The following is a 24,500-nucleotide window of genomic DNA, read 5'->3' as shown; positions in this document are numbered from 1 at the left end:
CAACCCTTGCTAGAGTAATCTCCCAATATATTAATTGTTTATAAACATACAAAATATAGAAGGACAGGATTTTAATTTTAATACCAAACATAAACACGAAAACACTATGGCCTTCATTTTTTTTCCGACTAGACACGTTTTTTGTTGTTTTGGAAAGGTGATGTACAGAGGCGTGACAGTTACCTAAGTTAGGTGATGAGTAGATTTCTTTCTGAACAGCGTCACGTCTCCCCTCATTCTCTCCCTGCCTTTCCCTCCCCCACTTGTAGAAGTTGTGCAGTTCATTTTTACATAGTGGCTAGTGAGGGTCACTGCTGTGTCTGCTCAACCTTTGTCTCACCATTTTGGTGAGACATACAGAAAAACATAGGACAAAAGGTTGAGAAATCAAAAGAGTGACGAAGGAGCATTAGAAGCAAAATAACAAAAGCTCTTATGTTTCCAGTTCTGGGAATTCATTGCAATAAACATCACTTTATATGATCATATGCACAAAATTATTGAGCCTTTGTGGTCATGTCCTAAGATTATCCTCCTTTGGTCTCACTGTGTGAATGAATGTTTAGAGTCCAGAGTCTAATTTACCATGTCCAAATATATTTTTTGTATTTTCCCATCCAGTGTGTTTACTTGTAAATTTCTATGCACATTCTAGTTACCAAACATGAGGTAGACCATGCAACATATGTTTCTTTGGGTCTAGTACTGTACTTTTGTCCAAGTCTTTCCATTACCTTATGAAAGGTACAATATTATTCTTCTTGATAGAAGCATAGAAGTCCTTGTGTGTATGTCCAACATTTTCTTGATCCATTCATCCTTGGAGGGGCATCTGGGCTTATTCAATATCTTGGCTATGGTAAACAATGCTGCACTGAACAGGGTTGTGCTGGTAGGTTTAGTGTGGCCTTGTTAGTTTTATTTTGGATAAATGCTCAGGAGTGGAATTGCTGGGTCATGGGAAGCTCTGTGTTTAGTCTTTTGAAGGACTTCCATACTGCTTTCCATACTGGTTGGACAAGTTTACATTCCCACCAATAGTGTAATATGATTCCTTTTTGGCCACATCCCCACCAGCATCTGTTATTGTTAGTTTCATTGATAATAGCCATTCTAACTAGGGTAAGGTGGAATCTCACTGTTGTTTTGATTTGCATTTCTTTCATGGCCAGAGACATTGAACATTGCTTCATGTGCCTATTGGCCATGCTTACTTCATCTTCAGAGAAATCTCTGTTTAAGTCTTTAGCCCTCTTGTTACTGGGGTAGCTGTGTCTTTGAGGATTTGTTTTTAGGGAATTAATTTTTTGAGCTCTAAGTATATTTTAGCTATGAGACCCTTGTCTGATGCATTGCTAGTAAAGGTCCTCTCCCATTCTGAGGGCTTTCTATTTATCTTGGTAGCTGTGTCCTTTATCAAACAGAAACTCTAAAGTTTGATGCAGTCCTACTTATGCAGTCTTTCTTTGATTTGTTGTGATTCTTGGCCTTCATTTCAAGGACCTTTCCAGATAATGCACTTATTGCAGTGATAAACATTTCCCCAAATATATTTGTGATTCTCAAGAAATATCTGAAGAGAATGTGTTCAATTGTTATTTATATAATTATTATTGTCCAGAATTTTTTCTTATTCAGAATGGCTAGCTCAGCTAGCTATATTCTAATGAAACTAGGAGGTTTGTTCAATAAATCTAAGGATCTGGTATTTTATTTGGTATTGTTTCTGAAATTATAATCTAGCTATTGTAGCCTCCAGTGGTTGACAATTTATTACGATTAAATTTAACAATTATTTTAACTAACTCTGAGTAATGATTGTGTTGAAGATAGCTCATGGCACAGAGCTCCTAAATCTTACATTATCTTGTGATAAGCAAATTCCCTACCTTTTAGGTATGTTCAAGACCTGATGCAGACAGAAACTTTATTCATAGTCTCCATTACACCCAGGGCCCTCAATAGAAACAATATATTCAGCATCAGAAATGTGTCCTTGAAAAGAACCTTTCCCTTTCCCATGGCATGCTGTCTGAAATGGTACATAATATTCTCCTTCGTTAATATGTGCTGTTTGGATCTCTGGAAAAGAGTACAGAGAAAGGCCCATGTCCTGTAGATTACTACAACTTGGACGTCCACTTGAGAGAGAATAATTCATGTGTGCCATTGAGCCACATTTATGTCTATCTCTGGAAATAACCAGATGATAGCTTACTGGTCTTACAGGTAAATATGGGGAATAGTGAAACATCTGTATACAGTTTAAAAATAGTTTACAAAGAGTTTACAAATTACTCTTGAATGTTAATCAAAACCCAGAAAAATCTTGTGAGGTAAGTACTATATTAATCTCACAATTGTGAAAACTAAGTCTTTGAAAATTTTTCCTTGAGTTTGAGCTCATTACAAAGAATGAGTTCTAATAACTCAAGCTTTTCAAGCCTTTTGTCATATTCAGTAAATGTGAAGTCAGTGCAAAATGAGTGGAGTTGTTTGGCTAAAAATAACTTCTTTCACAGGAAGAAGAACTAAGAAAGAGTGGAGAAGCCAAATATGCCCATTTGAGTGACGAACTTCACGTATTGATTGAAGTGTTTGCTCCTCCTGGGGAGGCTTACTCACGGATGAGTCACGCACTGGAGGAGATTAAGAAATTCCTGGTTCCGGTAAGTGTTTTTCATTTCTTACAAAGATGTTTCTCATCAGCTTCTATTTTAAAATGTGCCTTTGATCTTCACGGACTTTTTAGAAGGACTCTCATATTGCAAGCTAATTATCTTTTGAGAGGTTTGGTACAAAGCTAGAATAATGATTCTAAAAGTGCTTCTTTTAGAATTTGGGTGTGTCATAGATGCTAGTCTAACTCTAGCACATGGCATGCTATGCATCAGCTAACAGTAAGGAAGAAAAAGCCAAAACATATAAGTGCCAATGTACAAGTGCCAGTGTTCAATTGAGGTTATACACCTTCTCTGGATCCTAATCACTTGACACATGTTGTCAGCAACTTACAATCAGTAGAGAAAGCACTTGCAGGTAGAGGAAAGGGGAAGTAATTAGGTTTGTAGTAGTTATTAAAAGTAATGATAATATTTTAAAATATCAACCATTTAAAATATATCAAATGTCATTCATTTATGTCACAGTATGCCAGGTGTTGCTAGGTTATTATAAACTGTATTATAGAAAAATTAGTAATAGAGTCAGACATTTGTTAGTCAAGCAAAAATTAGGGGGAAAAAACCTCACTGCACTGTAGGAGAACAATAGAGGATATTCATGTGTAAGGAAAGAAATTCAGTTTCAAATTGAATATTCACTATTTTTTTAAGAAACAGGAAGTAGAATGATATTTCCTAAAGGTTGACAATTTGGCATTCTATAGAGATGTTCAAATAGAAATCTTGGCACTAGACTTAGGGGTAGGAATAAGGAAAGGAGAATGGAAGGCTCTTCTGCAGTGTATGACAAGCTAAGATTAATCTATACAGTGAGGAAATATAAGAAATGTAGGTGGCTGAATGAAGTAATAAACTCAGAGGACATGGTGGATAAGATCCATCGATGGGCCAGTGATTGTAAGGATGAAACAAAGATCACCAGAGAATTTGCAGAACGTAAAAGCATCAGTGTCTAGCCATAGTATCTATGTCTATGTCATTTCCAAATGTAAATTTGATGAAGACAAGTTTCAGGATAAACTTGTGTGCCTTAGTTTTCCATCATATGGCATTTCAGAGCAGGCTGCTTTCTGGTCCCCATGTGAAACTCCGTGATGAGACCCTGTGGCTGTGAAGAACATGACATTCTGTCCTTCCTTTTGCTTTGAAATTAAATGCCTAGTGCTGTGTGGTATAAAGAGCTTTTCGTGATAATGTAGCACAGAATCAGGCGAGGATTGGCTTATGGCTTTACCTCCTTTCATACCTGTAAAGAAGTCTTCACATTGTCAGAACTCAGGCTTATTTATCCTGTAAATGAAGATAATTACAATTGATTGACCTCTATACACTTTTTGTGGAAATTAAATAGGGGAATGCTCCAAGCATTGTAAGTATTATAAAGCATTATAAAACACTATATAAGTAGGACTTTTAAGCCTACTGTATTGTTACAGGACATACAAATATCTAGGAATGACTTCCTGTATAACACTTTTATGTTAGACCAAGTAGTATTTCATTGCTTCTGACATGTTAGACATAGACTGTGGGCTGGGCTGGCGTAATTTTATTACAAATGGCATTAGCTTGTCTCACTCTCTCCTGTCTTAGACCTCATAAGACTTGTAACACTTTCATTTACAACTTCTCCATGGAACATGTGTGCGTGAGACTTCCCTTGGCCAACACTGAACCTTCATCACTCAGGCATCACATTTGGTGTGATGTTTGGTTGGCTGACTAATGGCATGGCCGTTGCCCTGACAGAACAGGACAGTCATGCTGGACGTCTCATTCAAGGATCAACACCCCCAATAAACAGACCCTGGTGAATTCCAGTGCTCCCAAATAAAGACATATATGTAAACAAACCCTGATGAACTGGGGCATCCCCAAATAAAAATGTATCTTATAAACCACATCCTGACGAAGAATAGCAACCTTACCTTGGCTAGTATCACCCAACATGCTAGGGCCAGTCCATCCTAAAGGCCTTTGAAGATTCTTCGCCAAAATATTGACAGGAGATTTCCTTACAATTCTGGCATCAGGTTGGATGTCAGCTACACAGGAATTTTTTTCTCAAACCACAATCATAAGTACCTTCCGAACTACCTTCTGTCATACAGTCTTGTTAAAAATTGTTCCTAGTGGCTGGGAAGGTGGCTCAGTGGTAGAGCGCTTGCCTTGCATGCATGAGGCCCTGGGTTCGATTCCTCAGCACCACATAAACAGAAAAAGCCGGAAGTGGTGCTGTGGCTCAAGTAGTAGAGCGCTCACCTTGAGCTGAAGAGCTGAGGGACAGCGCCTAGGCCCAGAGTTCAGGTCTACAACCGGCAAAAAAAAAAAAAAAATTGTTCCTAGTAATACTGGGTACTAATATTTCAGTTCATTGTCTATCATCAGTCTCTGTAACCTTCTTCACCTCTTTCTTTCATGGGACTTACCAATTTTAATACACTAAAAGCATACCTAGAAGCTAAGTAGACAGATGAATAGATCATTTATATCAATGTAAAAGTGGTTTGTGTGTGTGTGTGAGAGAGAGAGAGAGAATGTGTGTGTGTTTATGTCCTTTAGTATTCTCACATAAAGACTTTAAATCAATCTGAAACACAAAAGGTGTGGATCACCCATGTTATTTCTGTCCTTTTTTAGATTTGAATATATCTGATATTTCAAGTCTGAGAAATTGGAATCCCCTGCAGTAAATACACCAATAGTTTGACTAAGGAAGAAAATGAAACCATTTGCTTCTTTTGGGCAAAGGCAACTCGAGGATATTCTTGTTTTCTGTTTTTCAAAGACTTGGAAAACAACACTGATTACCTTGAGTTGCTAAATCATATACGGGAGTAAGTAGAAGTGAGGAAACATTAAAAGAATGCAAGTGTTTTTAGTCTAGGAGGTAGGAGAAAGCTAGATGTTTCTGTTGGAACTGTTACATAAAGTTTTGGAACAAGACAACTATTTTGTGTTTATAATCTGATGCCAACTAGGCATTTTGGTGAGGGGCTAGAAGACTTGCTTTCTTGTAGTCACAAGTCTGAGGAGGAGGTACATTGTTCACTATAGAGGAAGGAATGGCATAAGCAACACTGCAGAGCCAGCTAAATAGTAGCCCAGCACCATGGCATACTGAAGCAGACCTTACTGGAACCTGGGGCTTACTCACAGTGACATGAGTACTCCATGTTAGGGAAGAGAAGAGCAGAATCCTCATATCCAATTAGATATCTGTAATCAACATCAAAATGACATAAGCCAGATTTGGAAAAAAATACAGGCAAAATAACATTTTGCATATTTACATTTGGTATTTACTTTTGGCCATTTGAGTTTCTATCTTGTTTAGGAATGAGCATGATTGGTAATTACCATAGAATAATAAGTTAGTCTTGTCAATATGCTGATACTACATAGTGCATTTCAATGTATGGTATTAAAAATCTTGTGCTATGTAAAAATTTCTATTACAGTTTATATCTCCCCTATTATTCTTAGTTACACTTCCTTTATCAAATGGTATGGAAAAAATAAGAGAATAAAGGTTAAATAATCATAATCTAATTAAAATTTATACTATTTAAGAGTATATCCAGATCCACCATGTCAGAATACAAAGTATTTAATTATCTATAGTTTGTCTTATTGCTTCTAATGTGAATTATGAATAATTTAAGTTCTCGTTAAAGTAAATACATAACATGATGGATTGTTTAAAGTTTCTTCATGTCAACAAGATACTCATCTCCACATGACCAAAACAAATAATGTAGCATTAGCATGTGAATTGTTGGAGTATGGTATTGATAATTGTGCCATTTTTTGATTTGTCAATCATCAGATGACTGTAACAGTGTGTTTACATAAAGAAAATGGACACATAGAGCATTTCTATTTAACGACAGCTGTGATGTTTAGAATGTTGCTATGTCCCATGCAGATGGTCCACTTTCTTGACTGTTTTTGTTCTGAACTTTAGAATTTCTTTTAGCAGCTGCTTAATGGTATATCAGTTACTGTCTTAGTATGATTAGTAGGATTTTTAAATTTTTAAGGCATTCTGTCTGACTTCTTTCAGACACATCTCTCATCTGGGACTTCATCTTTGTTTAAGTCAACATAAACTTTTGACTCATGGCTCTAATAAATTTATTCAATCTCTCTAGTCTTTTTAATTACCCAGGGCTCAGTGTAGAGATATAAAACAACATTTCTCCTTTACTGTTTTGTCCTCATTTCTAATCTTCTTATTTAAGAATTTGAGAAACTTTAGAAAGATAATTTATAAGAAAGGATAGGCATTGCAGTTGGAAGGAAATTCTCTAAACGTGGAAAAAGGACTTCCGTAAGTAAAAGGTGTTTTACAACTCTCCTTTTAAACCTATGAATGGAATAGAGACACAGGTTTTTGTCAGCTAGAAATCATCCTTTTATCCTAGATTCCTTTACCCACAAGCATCTTGTATTGTTAGTGCCTTGAATTTGTTGGAAGTTGCATCCCTTTATAATACAAAGGCAATAATGCCTTCCACAGAACTTAAATATCCGAACCTAAATATAGCAAACACATATCATCCCTATGAAAACGACATTATCAGCCTATGATATATAGGAAAAGATAATCTTGCTTCCCAAAATCTCATTGTTTGAATAATTTGGCATCACAACTACCCATCTTTCCATTTTTCTTTTTCTTTTTGTTGGTCATGGGCCAACTCTGGGCCTGGGCACTGTCCCTCAGCTCTTAAGCTCAAGGCTGGTGCTCTACCACTTGAGCCATAGCGCCACTTCCGGCTTTTTCTTATGTGGTGCTGAGGAATCGAAACCAGGGCCTCATGGATGTTAGACAAGCACTCCACCCCTGAGCCGCCTTCCCAGCCCCTAACCCTATATGTAAAAGTTCCCTTGGTTTTGGGGTACAGTCCTGGGCTTTGGACATAACCTTGCAATGTATGATTTCCTTAGATGAGAGCCCCTGGCAGAGGTGTAGCCCTGACGTTGAGATGCAGTGGGGCTGGGGGACTCTTACAGGAGAGCTCAAGATCAGGGTCACAAAGCCAGGTGGGCCACGTTTATAACTGTTTAATGAGAAAGTCCAAAGGGTCCATAATTACCACCTCATAGCTAACTGATCAAGATTAGAGGTCATATATCTTTCTTTTAAGGCTTCGGAAGTCCCCTTATTTTCTTACTAATATCTGTCATCACTACCACTTCTTTAAGTCGGTGGTGACCAGAGTTAGCTTTGTGCCACTCAGTATAAAGACCCCTAATTTGATGTAACCATACAGTTTCAAAGTATATGTTTCTACTTTTGATTGGCAGCACTGTAGACTTTCTTTTTAGATCCTACCAGAGATTGTGAACTCAGTCACTTAGTTTCCTGGTCTAAACTTAGTTGTGAGATCTAATTCTTTTTTTTAATAACATTTTTATTGTAAAGATACTGTACAGAAGGGTTATAGTTACATGAGTAAGGTAATGAGTACATTTCCTGTGGAGCATTGGTAACCTCCTCCATTGTTTTTCCTCTGTCATCCCTTCTCTCCCCACCTCTCCAACCACCCCCGCCCAAAGTTGTAAAGTTCGTTTTCAACATAGTGTGTTGTACATCTCATTGTTTCAATGGGTCATCCTGTGTCCTTATTTCAACATTTTGTCATTTCCCTTTCCCTCTCCAAATTATAAAAATGTATACACAAGATGCAGGGCACTGGAGTCAAATACAGTGATAACAGGGGTTATATCATAGGGGAGGAACATACAAGAGATCTAATTCTTACTGAAATTGCCTGTAAGATATACTTGCTTTTATAGTCTGAATGAATTCATGAATTACATTTTCTGGAGTATTTCTTGTGGAACAAGACACTTGGAGGGTATTTGTGAAGAAGAAACACACACACACACACACACACACACACACACACACACACACACACACACACACACACACACACACACACACACACACACACACACACACACACACACACACACACACACACACACACACACACACACACACACACACACACAGCTCTGCTGTGCTCTACAAGGATCCTGAAGGCTTTGTATGATTCTCCTGTCCCCAGATTGCTCTCTGGTCTTCTGTCCTGGGACTTTCTCCTTCTGCTCCATTCTCCCTAACATCCTCATGGCGCTTTGCGCAGTGACAGCTCTCCTCCCCCCTTCTTCGGCCTTTAACAGTCTTTCCTCTTCTTAGGGAGGCTCCTGTACCCTGTCACTTTCTTCAGCTTTTCCAAACCTGCTCAAAAGGTCCCCCAAGCACTCCTAGTTCCAGTTTACATTTAAAATACTTAACACTTTGAAAATTACCTTAAAATATGCTCTATTGCTTTTTTGTGTGTCTTGCCCTAGTAGAATGGCTGTGATGGCTGTGTACTTTAGTCACTGACAGTAATAATAAGGAACATGCCTGCCCACAGCAAGCACTCAGTAAAAATGCCAGGTGAGTCCGTGAGAATCACTGAGCAAGTGCTTATTGGTTGAGTGGGTCATTGCATGGAAGTTTGCTGTAGGACGTCGCTGTCCGACAAGCAGTGCTCACCCTCTTAGGAACTTAGGGCAAGTTCTTCTCCCCACCCATGGAAGTGTGTCTGCTTCCAAGTTGTGGTCTGTGAGCACAGGCCAGGGAGCAAGAAGGAGTTTGTCACCACTACAGCAGTGTACAATACACTGCAGTAGTGGCACCTTCCGGAACCCATGTGGATACTCTTCACTTTCCAAGAATTTCAAGTACTTTCTCTCTGCATTTGGCAGAAGAAATATTTTGGAGTGTGTTTATTTCATCTTATCCTGGTCCATCTCTCAAAGATTTCTTCTGTTATTCTCTCTTAAGACTTTTGGCTCAAAATTTTCTTTCCAGTCTACATTTTTCTCAAAAATATGTTTTTAAAGAAGGAGGAAGATTGTTCATTTTATACGAGAAATTTCTTAAATGCTCAGAATAATTTATCTGTAAAAGACTTTTTATGGAGACATATTGCTTCAGGTTGAAATGTTATGATCTTAGGTGCTTTTTTATTTAACACATCTATTTAACATAATACTTTTATTAATAAGAAAGTCAATGTTTCTTTAGTTTCTGAATTACTCTTCTTGATTCCAGTATTGAGGAGAATATCAAACTGTTTATAATATGACTGTTGGCAATTGGTTTCTCAAGGATAAACATTCTACACTTCTATTGGATGAAATTTTCCAATGTTGCTTCACAAGTCTAAATTAGAAAGGCATTTTAATATTCACCTTCCAATTGTCCCCAAAACCAATGTGAGGGGCATAATGCTTACATTCTTTTTACTGTCATGTTTAAACCGCTAAACTTTAACAGTTTTATGACAAAGAACAAAACCATTTTTTGACTTTTGTAGTGAATCTAATACATTAACTTTTTCCTAATGTTAACTGTCTTCTTCCTATTTTTCCTTGCACTTGGCATTCTATTACATTTGATATTTTCTTTCTTAGTTCTATCATATAATTAAGAACAGCAGAAGTATAAGAAACTAGATTGTGTAATCTCATGAATCCTTTAATTGACTTTCCTATTAACTTTCCCAATTTCCTTGCAGAAATTGTTTCTATCGATATTTTAATTTCATGTGAGGCAAATGACAAGAAGTAAAAGGATTCCAGCAGATGGTTGCCACAAACCACACACTACATTTCAGAATTTGTCTACAAAACCCTGCAGCTTGTCCGTGTGCAGGGATCATTTTACTGCCTGTTAATGCCAAAAGAAATCTGGCTGAAATGTGTTTTTCCATTTAATTTATTCTTTGACTTTATTAACAGCTACCAGACTTAATTTACTTGTGTCTGATGTATCCATAAAATTTAAATTCAAGACATTTTCACAAGTCAGTGTCTCGTATTTGCATTCACTGAAATTTTATGACATCGAAGATTAAATCCTTAAGGAACTGTTGATAGATTAAATCTTTAAGGAACCACTGATAGCTTTAAATGTAGCTCTCGGTATTCTTCTGAATATTCAGCCTGTAGATAAAAATTGTGGGGGACTCTGCTCTTCTATTTTTAACCTAAATACTTTTTTATTTTTCATTTTTACTGTTGTAATAGAGGTGATGCACAGAGGGGTTGCAGTTTCACAAATCAGGTAATGAGTACACTTATTTTTGGACAATGTCACCCCTTCCTTCACTCTACCAGTTTTTCCTCTCATCCCTATGCACAAGTTGTGTAGTTCATTTCCAGCATAGTGTCTAGTGAATACCGCTGCTGCATCTACATTGCATTCTTGCTGTCTGTGAAGTACAGAGTAGGGTTTTCTGATAATTGAGAAAGCGGTAGAGTTGAAGATGTGAAATAAAAAAGTTTAGTTTGTTTGAGACTAAGCAAACCCCAAAACTTGTGAAGGACCTAATGTTGGAGCACTGTCAGTCATGCTTCTGGTGACCCATTGGTTTTAGGGTGCATTGCTCTTGTTCCATTAGCCATGGCTAAATAGGCAGGGGTGCCGATAGGCAGAGATTTGATAAACCCAGAGGTAGGCTTATATCAGGCTGATTGGATATAAAAACAAGATGAGGATTGAAGACATTGTCTAGGTCATAATTTCAATGATAGATTGTAGGTCCAAAGACCAATGGGGCAGAGAATGAAAGTAGAAGATAAGAAGGGTCAATGGAAAGCAGATGTTGGTGGACAGGATACCAGCAAGCGTAGTGGAAGTCAAAGTACTTAAGACAATGTTGGAACGGTGCTATACATAAAGATCATGATGCTTACATGGAAATTTTGGAGGAGGAGCAATGAAAGGAAATACAAGGTTAAAGAATGAATGAATCGGGCTGGGAAGATGGCTCAGTGGTAGAGTGCTTGCCTTGCATGCATGAGGCCCTAGGTTCGATTCCTCAGCACCACATAAAAGCCGGAAGTGGCGCTGTGGCTCAAGTGGTAGAGCGCTCGCCTTGAGCTGAAGAGCTGAGGGACAGCACCCAGTTCAGGCCTCACAACCAGAAAAATAAAAAAAAGAATGAATGAGTCACTAGAGCAGAAGAGGTATAAATATATATGCTAGCAAGAGCTAGGAAAATGGTTCTGGTAATGAATGACCTGTTAAAATAAAGCGAATTCTACTGTTACAGATGCCTTGAGCCAGGACTAAGGGTGTAAATGGCCTTGCGCATTTCTCTTCCCAAACAGGAAAGTAATGATTTGGAACATCGTTGAGGTAGAGAAAGCTGGCTCCTCCCTGTGACACTGACGTGAAAGGTGTACAGAGAGAGTCTACCCGTGTGTCACAGAATACAGCCTTCATCTAAGAAAATAACAGCCGATGCAGACTAGAGGGCTAGTTGTGCATCCCAGCACCTGGTGCCTGGCTGCTCGCTGTTAGCTGCTGTCCTGAAGTAGTAACACATTGATGAGTTGAAGGAGTTCGGGATAGCCAAATCATAACTGCATAACTATGATCCAGAAACTCAGGGAGCAAATTGTGGACATGCTGCTTTGATTCCAGTTTTGTTATTTGCTGTCCTGAGGGGCAGCCTGAAGTAGTAACACATTGATGAGTTGAAGGAGTTCGGGGTAGCCAAATCATAACTGCATAACTATGATCCAGAAACTCAGGGAGCAAATTGTGGACATGCTGCTTTGATTCCAGTTTTGTCAGTCAATTCTAAGTTTTTTGTTTGTTTATTTACTCCCTTGTGGTGCTGGGGATTGAACCCTATGCCTAGCACATGCCAAGGAAGTACCATCATTGAGCTATAGCATCAGCCCTCAATGATGCTTATGTTTTTATCTAATGATGCCATCACAGTGTATGACTTGACAGTACATAGCAAATGTCAATAACAGAATCAGAATTGCACACACTAGAAACTAGCATTCTGTGCTTTAAATATGTAATAACATGAGTTAAGCCATGAAATTTACAGATAGTCTGCCTTGTTCCTTTGTATAATACAGGCAAAATGAGCAGTTCTGAACCTCAGCTTTATCATCTGCAATTGGATATGAAGTTAATTATAATGTGGAACTCATGAGATCTTGCAGAGTGTTGAGTTTGCAATTGGTGCTTAAAAGTGTTCAATAAATGCTCACAATTGTTTACGAACGTTATCACTCTTCTCTCTTTACATGCACACATCACACACAAGCCTGATTACCTGGAGATGCACAGGCACTCTGACATACACCTCTGTCCCACGGCTAAAGCCAGTGCTCAGGACAGCAGCAGGAGCTTCTGGAAACAGTGCTGGCTGGTGGCACCCGAGGCAGGCCTGCAGGGCCCCACCCCTTCCCCAGCCAGGCCGTGGTTCTGAACAGCACTGTCGTGATGTTGTTCACTTGTGGTGTTTCTGTCATTCTCTGTTTCCTATGGGACCATTTTTTTCAGTCCAGAAACTCACCACAGGCCTTCTTTAAGTGTTCATGGTGAGTTTTCCTTCAGTTAGTTGCAGAATTAACCATGATTTTTTTTTGCCTGTGTTCAGAGAGATGAACTGTAGAACAGAGCAGAAATAGTGAGTTTGTCTTCACCTCTGGGCCACCTATGCCTCCAGCCTCCACAGGGGAGGTGTGCCTGGTGTGTCTCCATTCATCTTCCCACCTACACACATCTGTGGCACTTGCTGATCCCATCAGTCACCTAAACGGTTCCTACGTCTGGTAATTGTGATGAGACACAAGTGAGATTTTTGTTGGTATGAACATTACTAGAGCACTTCCAAGCACATGGCATATTTACGCTTACATTTGCATAAAAACACAGAACAACAGCTGTGCAAAAGTAACAGAAAGGACTTTTGAGTTTTTCTCTTGTCTGCATTGACATTCAGCCTCACCACAAGGAAAATAAAGTTGCAGGAGATACCACTCACAATCCTCAGGGGCCGCCTTGTCTTACACACCCTATGACAAAGAATTGTTCTCCCCAGAGGACAATAAGCTAAGATTCAGCATAGTTGAAATAAATACATCAAGGTAAGGAAATGACATAGAAAATAAGCACTTTGTAGCACTCAATGTGAAGTATGTTAACCCAGAATCGCCTGAACAGCACTGATTTGCAAGAGAAACAGAAGGTAGTTTCATCTATATGAGAAAAAGATGTCTGCAATTTAAAAAGAGTATTGGACATCTGGAATGCTAACTTTTCGTGAGCATTTCAACACTCTGGCGTCTTAATTCAGGAAGTTCATTTCCTAGCATCTGCCTCTGAAGGAAGCTGGTGACACCAGTGGTAATCACTGTATGATCATGACACCAAAGCAACATACTGGTTGCAGCATTTACTGCTAAATAGCAAGTCACTGAGTCCTGAAGTCGTCCTGAGGCCAGGGGGAGAGGATCAAGATGCAGTGGCATTTTCACAGAGAAAGTCTTTTCCAGCAGTGTGTCAGCTGTCACCTAAGAAGCTTTTCAAAGACAGCTATTTCTCAACATAGAGGAGATGTTTCTGGCATACGAGAACTTTAAATCTTGCAACTACCTACCTTCCAGTTGATTCTGTTATTGAGCTTTTGTGACAACGAACAACATCCAGATTTCAGATGTAATAGAATATCATGCTTTGCATTTGAATGTTGTGCTGATTTTCTGCTGGTTGAAGAAAAATACTAGTTAACTATAGTTAATATTTCTAATTTATATTACAAGTTTAAAACATGTAAAGAGAATAATAGAAAAAATAGTGGATGTTTGCACATGAGAATTCTTACGTCTTCTAAATTTTATGTAGACAATTTCATTTACACACAAAATCTACTTTTCTTCCAAAATAAACAAACAAATAAAGTGAAATTTGCTAGCAAATTTATAAGCAGATTTGAGTAAAATTCCCATCATGACCCAGCGTAACCATAGCTTGAGAGGTCAAGGGAAGTTTTTAACAACCTTTTTTTTTTTTTTTGGTCAATTGTGGGGCTTGAACTCTGGGCCTGGGCGCTGTCCCTCAGCTCTTCAGCTTAAGGCTAGTGCTCTACCACTTGAGCCACAGCGCCACTTCCAGTTTTTTAGTGGTTTATTGGAGAGAAGAGTCTCATAGAGTTTCCTGCTCAGGCTGGCTTTGGACTGTGATCCACAGATCTCAGCCTCCTGAGTAGCTAGGATGACAGGCCTGTGAGCCACCAGTGCCCGGCTTAACATTTTTTAAAGTGTGATGCACACAAATATGTTGACGTATGTTGACCATGTCAGATCGTGTGTCCAGTGTACCTGTGAGGTCACATTCAGGTTGTGTGTCCAGTGTATCTGTAAGGTCACTGTGTCCGGTTGTGTTTAGTGTATCTGAGAGGTCATCGTGTCAGGTTGTGTTGTCCAGTGTATCTGTGAGGTCATTGTTTCAGGTTGTGTTGTCCAGTGTATCTATGACGTCATTTTGTAAGCTTGTGTGTCAGTGTATCTCTGAGGACACCATGTCAGTTTATGGGAAAAAATAAAGGAGGGGGTAACATTCTTCAACAAGAAATGTACTCATTACCTTAGTTATGTAACTGTAACCCCTCTGTACATCACCTTTATAATAAAATAAAAAACTATAAAAAGTACATCACTATCTGGTTACAAATTCATTGGGAAGAGGTAAATGAGTCAAATGTCTATTTATGTCTATTTATGTATAGGACATGTACCAGGAGGAGGTGTACAATAAATGTTTCATGATTAAACCCAGTGCTTGAGATATAGAAGATACACAAATAGTTCTTGTCAGCGTGGTCAAACTAGACACAGGGCTGGAAATCACATACTGCTCCCTCATAGATGCTAGATGGAAAAATCATAAACAATAACATTTCCAAATAAGAAATGAAATCTTCAAATGTGAGATGTTAAGAAGAAACATTCAGTTGTACTTAGGAGTGGAGTCACCTAGCTCATGGATATGTCTGTCAGGTACATGACTTAAAGGGTGACAGTATTGTATGCTGCCTTTGAGTAGGCGATCAACGTGTGGATAAGGACAGTTAGGCTGTTCTGTAGGAAACTTGGCCTGTGGGAGTTGCCAGTATTTTATAGAAGGAGGTACCTCATGAACATAATGAGTTTGTTGTCCAGTGAGCCCAGGCGAGAAGCTGACTAGTGTCTCCTTTGACCCCAGGAAGAAAGTTCAGAGCGCACTCTGGACGGGGCAGTGTGTCAGGGAAGCTCCAGGCACACATCTCAAAATTTCTGACAAACCAACTCCAAAAATGCTCTATTCTCACAGCCTTCTTTACATGTAGATCCAGGACTGCCCATGCTATAGCTTCATAGCTCGCGGAGACACTCAGCTGTAGATTTAGAACAACAATCACACCATTGTGTTTTCCTGTTTTTATGCTACAGGTGTACATTATACAGTATTTGCATTTTTGTAAATCAAATCAACCTGTGTTTTCAAAGTGATAGATTATGAGTATAGTTACAGGACTCTCTTGAACTACCAAATTCTGGAAGACTGAGCTCACATACTCTGCGAAAGTAATTATAAACATATCTTAGTGTCCATTTTTTCATTCTTAAAATTCAATATTACAACCTATTTTATAGGTATGTGCTGATTAAATATATAATATATACTAAATATAAATATATAATAGATTCTAAAATGTCTAGCATATGGCAAATACTCAATAAATGTTCCACATGATGTTAATGTTATTTATTGTGAAATTTTATTATACTACAAAATCATGAATTACTGGATGAAAAGATTATACTTTTATCTTTATAAGCAGTCCTGTCATTATTGACATATGATATCTAATCGTTTACATGTAGAAATTTGAGTCATTAACCCTCTGTGGCATTAATTCTGTGGCAGTGATTCTGAATCTTTCCTTTGTGAAAATACATATTGAATATATAACAGTATAAATTGGATAATGGCTAGTAAGTACTGATTTAAAACATTTTGCAGTCCACAGAACTTAATATATGTTGTGGAATAGAATATCCTTTCAACTCTTCTGCTTTTTTAAAAATTATTTTATCATTCTTCCAACAGGTAATTTTGCAAATATTAAAAATAAGCAGTTCAGTCACAGGACTGCATTTCTGGGGCACCACAGTATAAAAAGCTGCCCATTACAGTGAGTACATTGGATGGCTTTATGGAAGTATGAACTGTGTTAAACCCAAGCCAATAGAAGGCCCTTGTGTTCATGCCCTTACCTGTCATGCCCCATCACTGACCCAGTGACCAGCATGGAGCTCAGGAGAATGGCTCCCTTCCAAACAACTAGGAAACGTGGCTATTGGACAGACAGAAAAAGGTCCCGTTCATTGTTTGGCTTTATTTCAAGTGTTAATTTGTCTTGGTACCATAGTTTCTGGCTACAAAAGCCAGCTTATGTGCAGCTGCTTAATATCTGCTCTGATTCCATGTGGGCCTACTTGTTCTTTCTAAAGAACATGTCAGGTGACTTTCCAATGACTCCTCGTCCACAGGGGTCAGAGGAAAGGCTTCCCTGGCCTTGATGGCCCGACCAGTTTTCCCTCCCTCTCATGCGCTCCTGTCCTACCATACCCGGCCCTCTCCATTGCGGATGGGGACCTTACCACATCTCCATGTTGGCTCACCTCTTCTCCTGAGACCTCAGCCTCCTGGGATGGGCCTGCCCGGAGTTTACTTTATCATGGATATTTTACTTTGCTTCCTTCTGAGCTAGGATACTACAAAACATGTATTAATGTCAATTTTTGTTCTCTTCGTCATCTGGGGGCCTTCATTTCTCACTGATGATATGACCAACCGGAAAGTCTAAATATTCCTTGACCAAAACTCTTTAAGGATGGGAGCCTTTCCGGCTACACAGCCAGGAATAGCTTTATACTTGACTGTGAAATGCGCTGTGCAAAGAAATAGCCACACCTGATTCATGGCTGCAGTCTTGTCTGCAAGAGCTCCGAATGCCAGGCCTTTACCTTTCAAGAATGGATAGCCCTAAATTTTCACTTTCCACAATTTACTGTAGTCCAAAGATGATCAGTTTCAGAAAATATTGGTTAAAATGTATTTACATGTTTAAGCTTCACAGTTGCAGTTGCCTTTTAGCTAAAATCATGAAGAACTAAAATGAGGTATGTGTGTAATAGATTGACTTGATAATTTCAAGAAGGTGGAGGGTCTTGTTAGAATAGAAAACCTCCTCATTGCATTGGGGATATTGTCGCCAGTGTGCAGGTGGATATCATCACAAGCAAATGCTTGTTCATTCACCTCTTCTCCCTGTGTACCGACTTGCTTCTTACATTGCCATTCTCACATGGAGATAAGAAAGAACAGTCCTTGCAGGGTGGAGCATTGTACTCTTAAGCTTCACATATTAGCCTCCTTAGGGACCAAACAAGGGTATACAAGGTTGTAACATAACACCAACTCTTGAAAATCTAATTCAGATCACTTTTGGTCATGATTTTTAAAGTTTAACTTTGAAAATATGAAATGGAAATTTATATTTTAATATGAAATTAAACAACCTAAATTTTACTGCTGTCCAATGGTGCTATAATTACGTGTCCTGTCGGCTTACAGCAGATAAACTCTTGGGGTCGTATGCCATATTTTTTAAGTAGAACTTGATTTGTGCTTTGACTCAAAATACATAAAAATAGATGTATTTCTCATATCTCCTGCAATGGTAGGAGGAGGAGAGGTGCTGAGGCGGCATTTACCCGCCTCTGACTTGGACATCTGTGAGAAGGTACCAAATACCACCCCAGTCCCCCCAAACATAGTTCTTCTCTGATTATTGCCTAGTTATATCAGTGCCACTCAGAATGTAAAAGCTGGAGTATTTTGCTTATTTTTTTAGATTTTATATAACACTGAACATAGAAATAAAATTACATAAAATCGTACCTTTTAGGGAGAAGCTAATAGATGAAAGTCCACCGCTTGGTAATGTTTCTACAAACAGGAATTTAGAAGAGGTAGCCAGTACAGTGGAGCTGGGAGTCAGCTCTTCATCCAAGCCCCACTCTCAGGGATGGTTGTGACATCATTTCCTCTAATCACCAGGTGAACTTAGGTCCCATCAGGCTCAGTCAGTACAATTCATTTCCATGATGCAGAATGATTGTCTATTTATTGTTTATTATAATGTGAACTACTGAACCCCATTTCCACATCTTAGAGTTGCATTTCCATTGTTCTTGATAACCTTTTTCTGAATCCTTAAAATGTCTTCTGTCCTTTTAAAAATACTAAATGTAAGGTCTGCCCTGGGCCATGGGAGCTCCACCTCCTGGCCTCCCGACCTCTCGTGTAATCTCTGTCCAGGACCTGCATTACCTAGGTTTCTGCCACACCTAGAAGCAGTCCCCTGGTCCCCCCCCCCCCCCCAACCCCAGCCCACACACCTGCGGCAGACTTTACACTAAGCCGTCTATTTTATATAAGCCCCAGGCTGTTTGTGTAATTAACATACTAGTCCTTGCTGCAGTTTTCATTTTCAGTAGCACACATCCCTGACTATGCTCTCATAACAGCTCAGACATAGGAATGCCATTTGTGAAAAGAGCATGCAGTGACCAGTCTCTCTGAATAGTTTGAATTGTTACCCTCTTTGTGGAAGTGGGCCAAATCTTACTTAACTCCATTTAGAAATGTAAAGTATAAACACTGGAGAGAGAGAGAGGCAATTTTTTCCTAATGCCACACAGAAGGAATCTAAAGTAGAACTCAGGGTTTCTGAATCTAGACCCCTGACTTTGCTTTATCTGCTGAAGAGCAGTATGGAGGAAGATGCCTCTTGGTGCTATCCCTCCTTCTAAAGACTCCAATCCTTGTCCTTCTCAACCACACTAAACTTAACTTACTGCAAGAGACCGTATCCAAATACTAACCCACTGAGGTGGGCAGAGAACATAATTCAGCACATTAACCCACCCCCCTATAGCTATGCTAATAAGCAAGGAACTCGAAGCTTTGATTCAGTCATCTGTACTTTTTGCTTATTTTCTGAATAAGAACAAAACAAACATGAAGTGATGGAAATTGTAAGGCACTTAAGTTGTTTTCTGCCAAGAATCCCTGCTTATGATTGATTCACCTCACATCTGTCCTTTACGCCCTGAAGCCGTAAACCGGGTGATAACCTTCTAAGCCCTCATTGTCCACCCAGGAGCCATAAACAGAAGCGAGGTCTGTTCACCGTGTGTCCAGGGCTCCTCAGAGAGCAGAAGTGCATATGGAGTCGGTGTTGGGAGCACTTTGTCTTTGCTGATGAGGTGAGAAGTGCTTGCTCAGCATGCCTACAGGGGTGTAGGCTGCTCCACCGTGAGGACATGGCCTTCTCAGAGCATCACATCTTCACTGATTAGATAAACTTTATTTTTGGAGTGGTTTCAGGTCATAGAAAAGCTGAGCCTTAGGTAGAGATTCCTCCCCTTCCCCCCCCCCCCCCCCCCCATGCGTGGGTGCACACCTCTGTTCTGAGACCTTCGGAGCAGCCAGTGAGCACATGCTGATAGTTACTCATCACCTGGACTTCAAGGTTTGCATCAGGGTTCACGCTTGACTTTGAGCACATACTGATAGTTACTCATCACCTGGACTTCAAGGTTTGCATCAGGGTTCACGCTTGACTTTGAGCACATGCTGATAGTTACTCATCACCTGGACTTCAAGGTTTGCATCAGGGTTCACGCTTGACTTTGAGCACATGCTGATAGTTACTCATCACCTGGACTTCAAGGTTTGCATCAGGGTTCACGCTTGACTTTGAGGGCTTAACAAAATTATGACATGTATCCTCTGTTGTCTGGATGTGCCAAAGCTCACTTATAGTATTAAACTGTTACATAGTTTTACTACCTAAAAACCTTTTGTGCCTATATACATATGTATGATCTTAATTTACATGTAGATACATGTGTATGTGTGCAGGTGTGTGCACATCTACATGTGTGCATAGATATATAGTATATTTAAGTTTTAGCTCTTTGGCGCCTCTTGTGTCAGTATTCATTTCTGTGATCTAGACTGTGAGAGCCTACTATAGTACTTGGGTTTCTGTAGAACTAAGATTCTTCTGCATTGTTTCCTTACCACATTCCCGAGATCCTTCCAAAGGCTGTCCCTGGTGATGAGCCATTCCCGGTGCTCACGGCCTGAAAAGGACCAACCTGAGTTCCTGTCTACGCCTTCCAGCCCTCCAAAAGACAGTGCTTGGGAGCAAGGGATGACCCATTCTGACCCTCTCATTCGCTGTCATGGCCTCTTGATTCACCAGTGGAAGTCTGACTATTTTCATCTCTAAACTGGAAAGTTCCTACTGTCTCCTTTATGACTCCTATATAGTTCCATGTAAAAAGACTTGTTTTCCTCTTACACGATTGCTGGGTTTGGGGTTTTGTCTTAAAGTTTTTCTTAAATTTGATTCTTAAAGATTTCTGTATTTTTTTAAAAAAGTAAAGCTACCTACCCAAGAGGTGATCATGCCACACCAGAATACTTCCAATTTTAAGATGCTCTTTGTGTACAACTAACATTCATTTCCTTTCTTAAGAATATTCTCAGACGAGAGAGAAGCTCCCATGCATTACCTTCTACATATCCGCAATGGCAACACCTGTGTCAGCCCACAAACCCACTCTGTAGGAAGCAACTTTAAGTCTACTTTTTCCCCTATTGCATATCTAGTCCTTCAGTAGCTTCAACAATGTCTGCCAGTCTTACCTCCAATGATGCTCAGAGTTCTCTGATGCCTTTTTCTCACTAATCCTAAGTAGTAATAGAAAGGCAGCTTTCTATGATAGAAAGATTGTGCACGCACTGCTGCTAAGTTTGGTTTCCATTCCTAACCTATTTTATTCATCTTCTTCTTTCATAATAGCTATAATATTTTCCTAAGATATAAAGTTAGTCATCTCACTATCCCAATTAATATTCTTTGGTCTTTGGTTATTTGAAAAATCAAACCAAGAAGTACTATTATGTCGTATTTACTCACTGCCTGCTTTTCTGTTGATGATTTTCCCCTTTGCTCATTGTTCTTATGAACAGGTGCACGCACACACAGGCACACACGCACACACAGAGTGTGCCAGTGCTGGGACTTGCAGTTAGAGCCCAAGTTCTTGGTTGGTTTCCTTCCTCATGGCTGGCATTGGCCGCGATCACTAGTCTGACATTTTGCTGGTGAACTGGAGATGGAGCCTCAAGGAATTTACTGACTGGCTTTGAACTATGCGTCTCTGATCTCAGTTTCCTGAGCAGCTAGGATTATAGGTGTGAGCACTAGTACCCAGCCTAAATGCAAACATTTGATGCCATATACTTGAAAAAGGGGCTTGACCAAGCCAGCTTGGTGGAGAGACTGAATGGTTTACGATATTCAGTATTGGTAGTAATGACAATAGAAAAGCAAGTCAAAATACGCTGCAAAAACTCTAGCACCCATCGTGACACACGGGAGTCGTGCCTGGGAGGCTAGAGTGTGTGCTGCGTTCCTTCCCTGGTTTCTATGACTTCTGCCCTGCAGAACCATCTGTAGAAATGTTGATCTTGACCTCTCTTCCTTGGGTTACTGGCATTATTAGAATACAAGCTCCAATCTGACATTTAGTGATGACTGAATATTTTTCTTGACAACCTGAATCCATCTTCAGTCAGTGGCTGGTTTACTCCTTTGTTGTTTCTTCACAAGATCTTGACACTTAGACCTCTGATCTCAGTGAAAAGTGTTATCAAAGCAAACAGCAAAACTGACTGTACGCCATTCTAATAATCCTGAAAAATCCCTAATGATCATCTTATTTTGTGTAGTATTCCATGTGATTCAATAGTGGAGGGAAAATAGAAGACATTTTCAGAAGCAAAAGTGATCATCAGGGAAAGTTTAAGACACTAAGTCCACAACATTTTGACCTTGTAGTATCCAAATTTTTTTATGAGTTTTAGAGAGCCTTTAACAAAACTTATGCAGAGCCATGTACTGAGCAGATTCTTAATAAATCTCTGTTGACATTTTTGACTATGTGGTTAATGATCTTCTCTGGTCCCGTGTTTGGGGTGGTTAAAGTTTACCCTAGGTCGATTCAGAGTTGTTATCTAATAGATTAAGCTGGTTAGGTAAATAATACCCATACTTGTTATCTGAAACAATATTCCACCCATTCCAGCTTAGTTGTCACTGTGCTGTAGGCTGAGGTGGGTGACAAGTACAATGAAAGCTCAGCTTCCTCATTTTCTTGTTTGTCATTCTGGTTACAGGGTACGAACCTGTTTGTAGGGACTGAGGAAACCTCAGGTCTCTGTCATAGTTCAGAAAGATTCCAGGCTACATGTTGTTTTTCCCTGACGATGCCTGGCCATCTTGGCATGATAGAACTAGGTCTACACTCATGTGCTAGCAATTGTTATAATCAGTTTTAAATGAGTGCCACCAATACCCACTGGGGAGGAGGTTTGGCAGGAAAATAGTCCCTCACTGAACCTCTGCGTAGCCTATCTATACCTGTCACTTCCTGGCATCTAAATGTGAGTGAAATAATCATCCCAATTTGTATCTGGGCATAATGCCATCATACCAGATGGATAGGAGTGTGGGTAACTGGGAAATTATGCATATACATTTAGTATGCGGACTGTGAGCATAAGCCCTTTCCAAGAACACCCAAACATCTGTCTGCTCTGAGCTAGTGTGTGCGCCCTTCACACCATAAGCCATCCCAGTGGGAGGGCCTTGTCAGAGAGCACTCGTGAACTTCATAGAAATGGTTTCATGTGGTGAGTTTATCTCACCCTGAGCAAGGAAACATACAAAAACAGTGAGCATTCTGTGACGAGTTCACGTGATCAGTTCAAAGACTGATTTTTGACACTAAACAGTGAAAGCGTTAGACATTATGACAGATGTTACAGTGGGGTCACTGGTGACCAGCGCTCTTGTGACCCAGGGCTACCTGTCCTCGGCCCTCCAACACCGTGTGCACCAGACAGCAGCGTCTCAGTGCCAACCAAACTGCTACAGTCTGCTCAAATCAGTTTATGTTTGCCTGATTCCCACTTTGTTACTACGTGAAGTTTGGGCAAAGGTTTGACAAGTTGCATTTTTTTTCTTAAAAATACTAAGTATGGCTTTTTTGGTAATCAGTAAGATTTAGTGTTCAACCCACTGTGACCATTTTTAAAAAGGGGAATGGCAAGCAGGCCAGTTTAGTGTAGGCATGTTGGATAGAATAAACTGGACACATTCATCAGAGTTCTTTGTGACCTTAAGAACTTGATCTTTCAGCACTCTGTATTTTAGATTGCTTTTACAAGAAGCAGATGTCAAAATACAATTAAACATGGAAGAATTTTACTTGGGAAAATGTCCTTGTGGCAAAAATAAATATTGAGGGAGCCAAAAGAAGACTGGAGAACCTTCCCTACACAGTATCTGAGCCCAAGAAAGCCAGGTGAGCGCCTCTAGTCTGTCTGGAAGCTAGTCAGTAACACCAAGAGAGCCCTGGAGCCTTGGGAGCCCCATGTCCTGGGAAGAGCCAGGGCTGCCTCCTAACACATTTGTCATTGGGGGAGAAGCTCCCGGGTAGCCAGGCCACAGGAGCAGTAGGTTCTGAGAACCTAGCAATGGGAATTCTTGTGAATTATATTTGTAATTGTTGTCTGCATTCTCTTGGCTGCCCTAACCCTGGCAGACGATTCACCTTTTAGAACACAGCTCTTCTCACAAAAAGCTAAAGTTTTTGTATGTTACATGTTGCTTACGTTAAGAATTAGCCTCTGGGGTTGGGAAGGTGGCTCAGTGGTAGAATGCTTGCTTTGCATGTGTGAGGCCCGGGGTTCGATTCCTTAGTACCACATCCGCAGCAAAAGCCAGAAGTGGCACTGTAGCCCAA

General features: G+C 39.7%; 1 protein-coding gene across 2 annotated transcripts in view; it reads left to right on the top strand.

Moving 5' to 3' along the window:
• Positions 1-24,500, top strand: part of Khdrbs2 (KH RNA binding domain containing, signal transduction associated 2) — a 281,691-nt gene that overhangs the window by 112,721 nt on the left and 144,470 nt on the right. For both annotated transcript variants that reach the window (XR_006150186.1, XM_042696953.1), the window contains exon 4: positions 2,523-2,669. Coding sequence is in view for 1 of the 2 variants with exons in the window: in XM_042696953.1 (XP_042552887.1) it covers positions 2,523-2,669 (147 nt within the window). In the remaining variant the exon portion in view is untranslated. The remainder of the gene's footprint in view (positions 1-2,522; positions 2,670-24,500) is intronic.

This window comes from Dipodomys spectabilis, unplaced genomic scaffold (assembly GCF_019054845.1).
Source record: "Dipodomys spectabilis isolate Male_0828 unplaced genomic scaffold, ASM1905484v1 ptg000213l, whole genome shotgun sequence".
NCBI lineage: Eukaryota > Metazoa > Chordata > Mammalia > Rodentia > Heteromyidae > Dipodomys > Dipodomys spectabilis.
The sequence above is the reverse complement of the archived record's forward strand: the minus strand, read 5'-3'. Positions and strand labels throughout refer to the sequence as shown.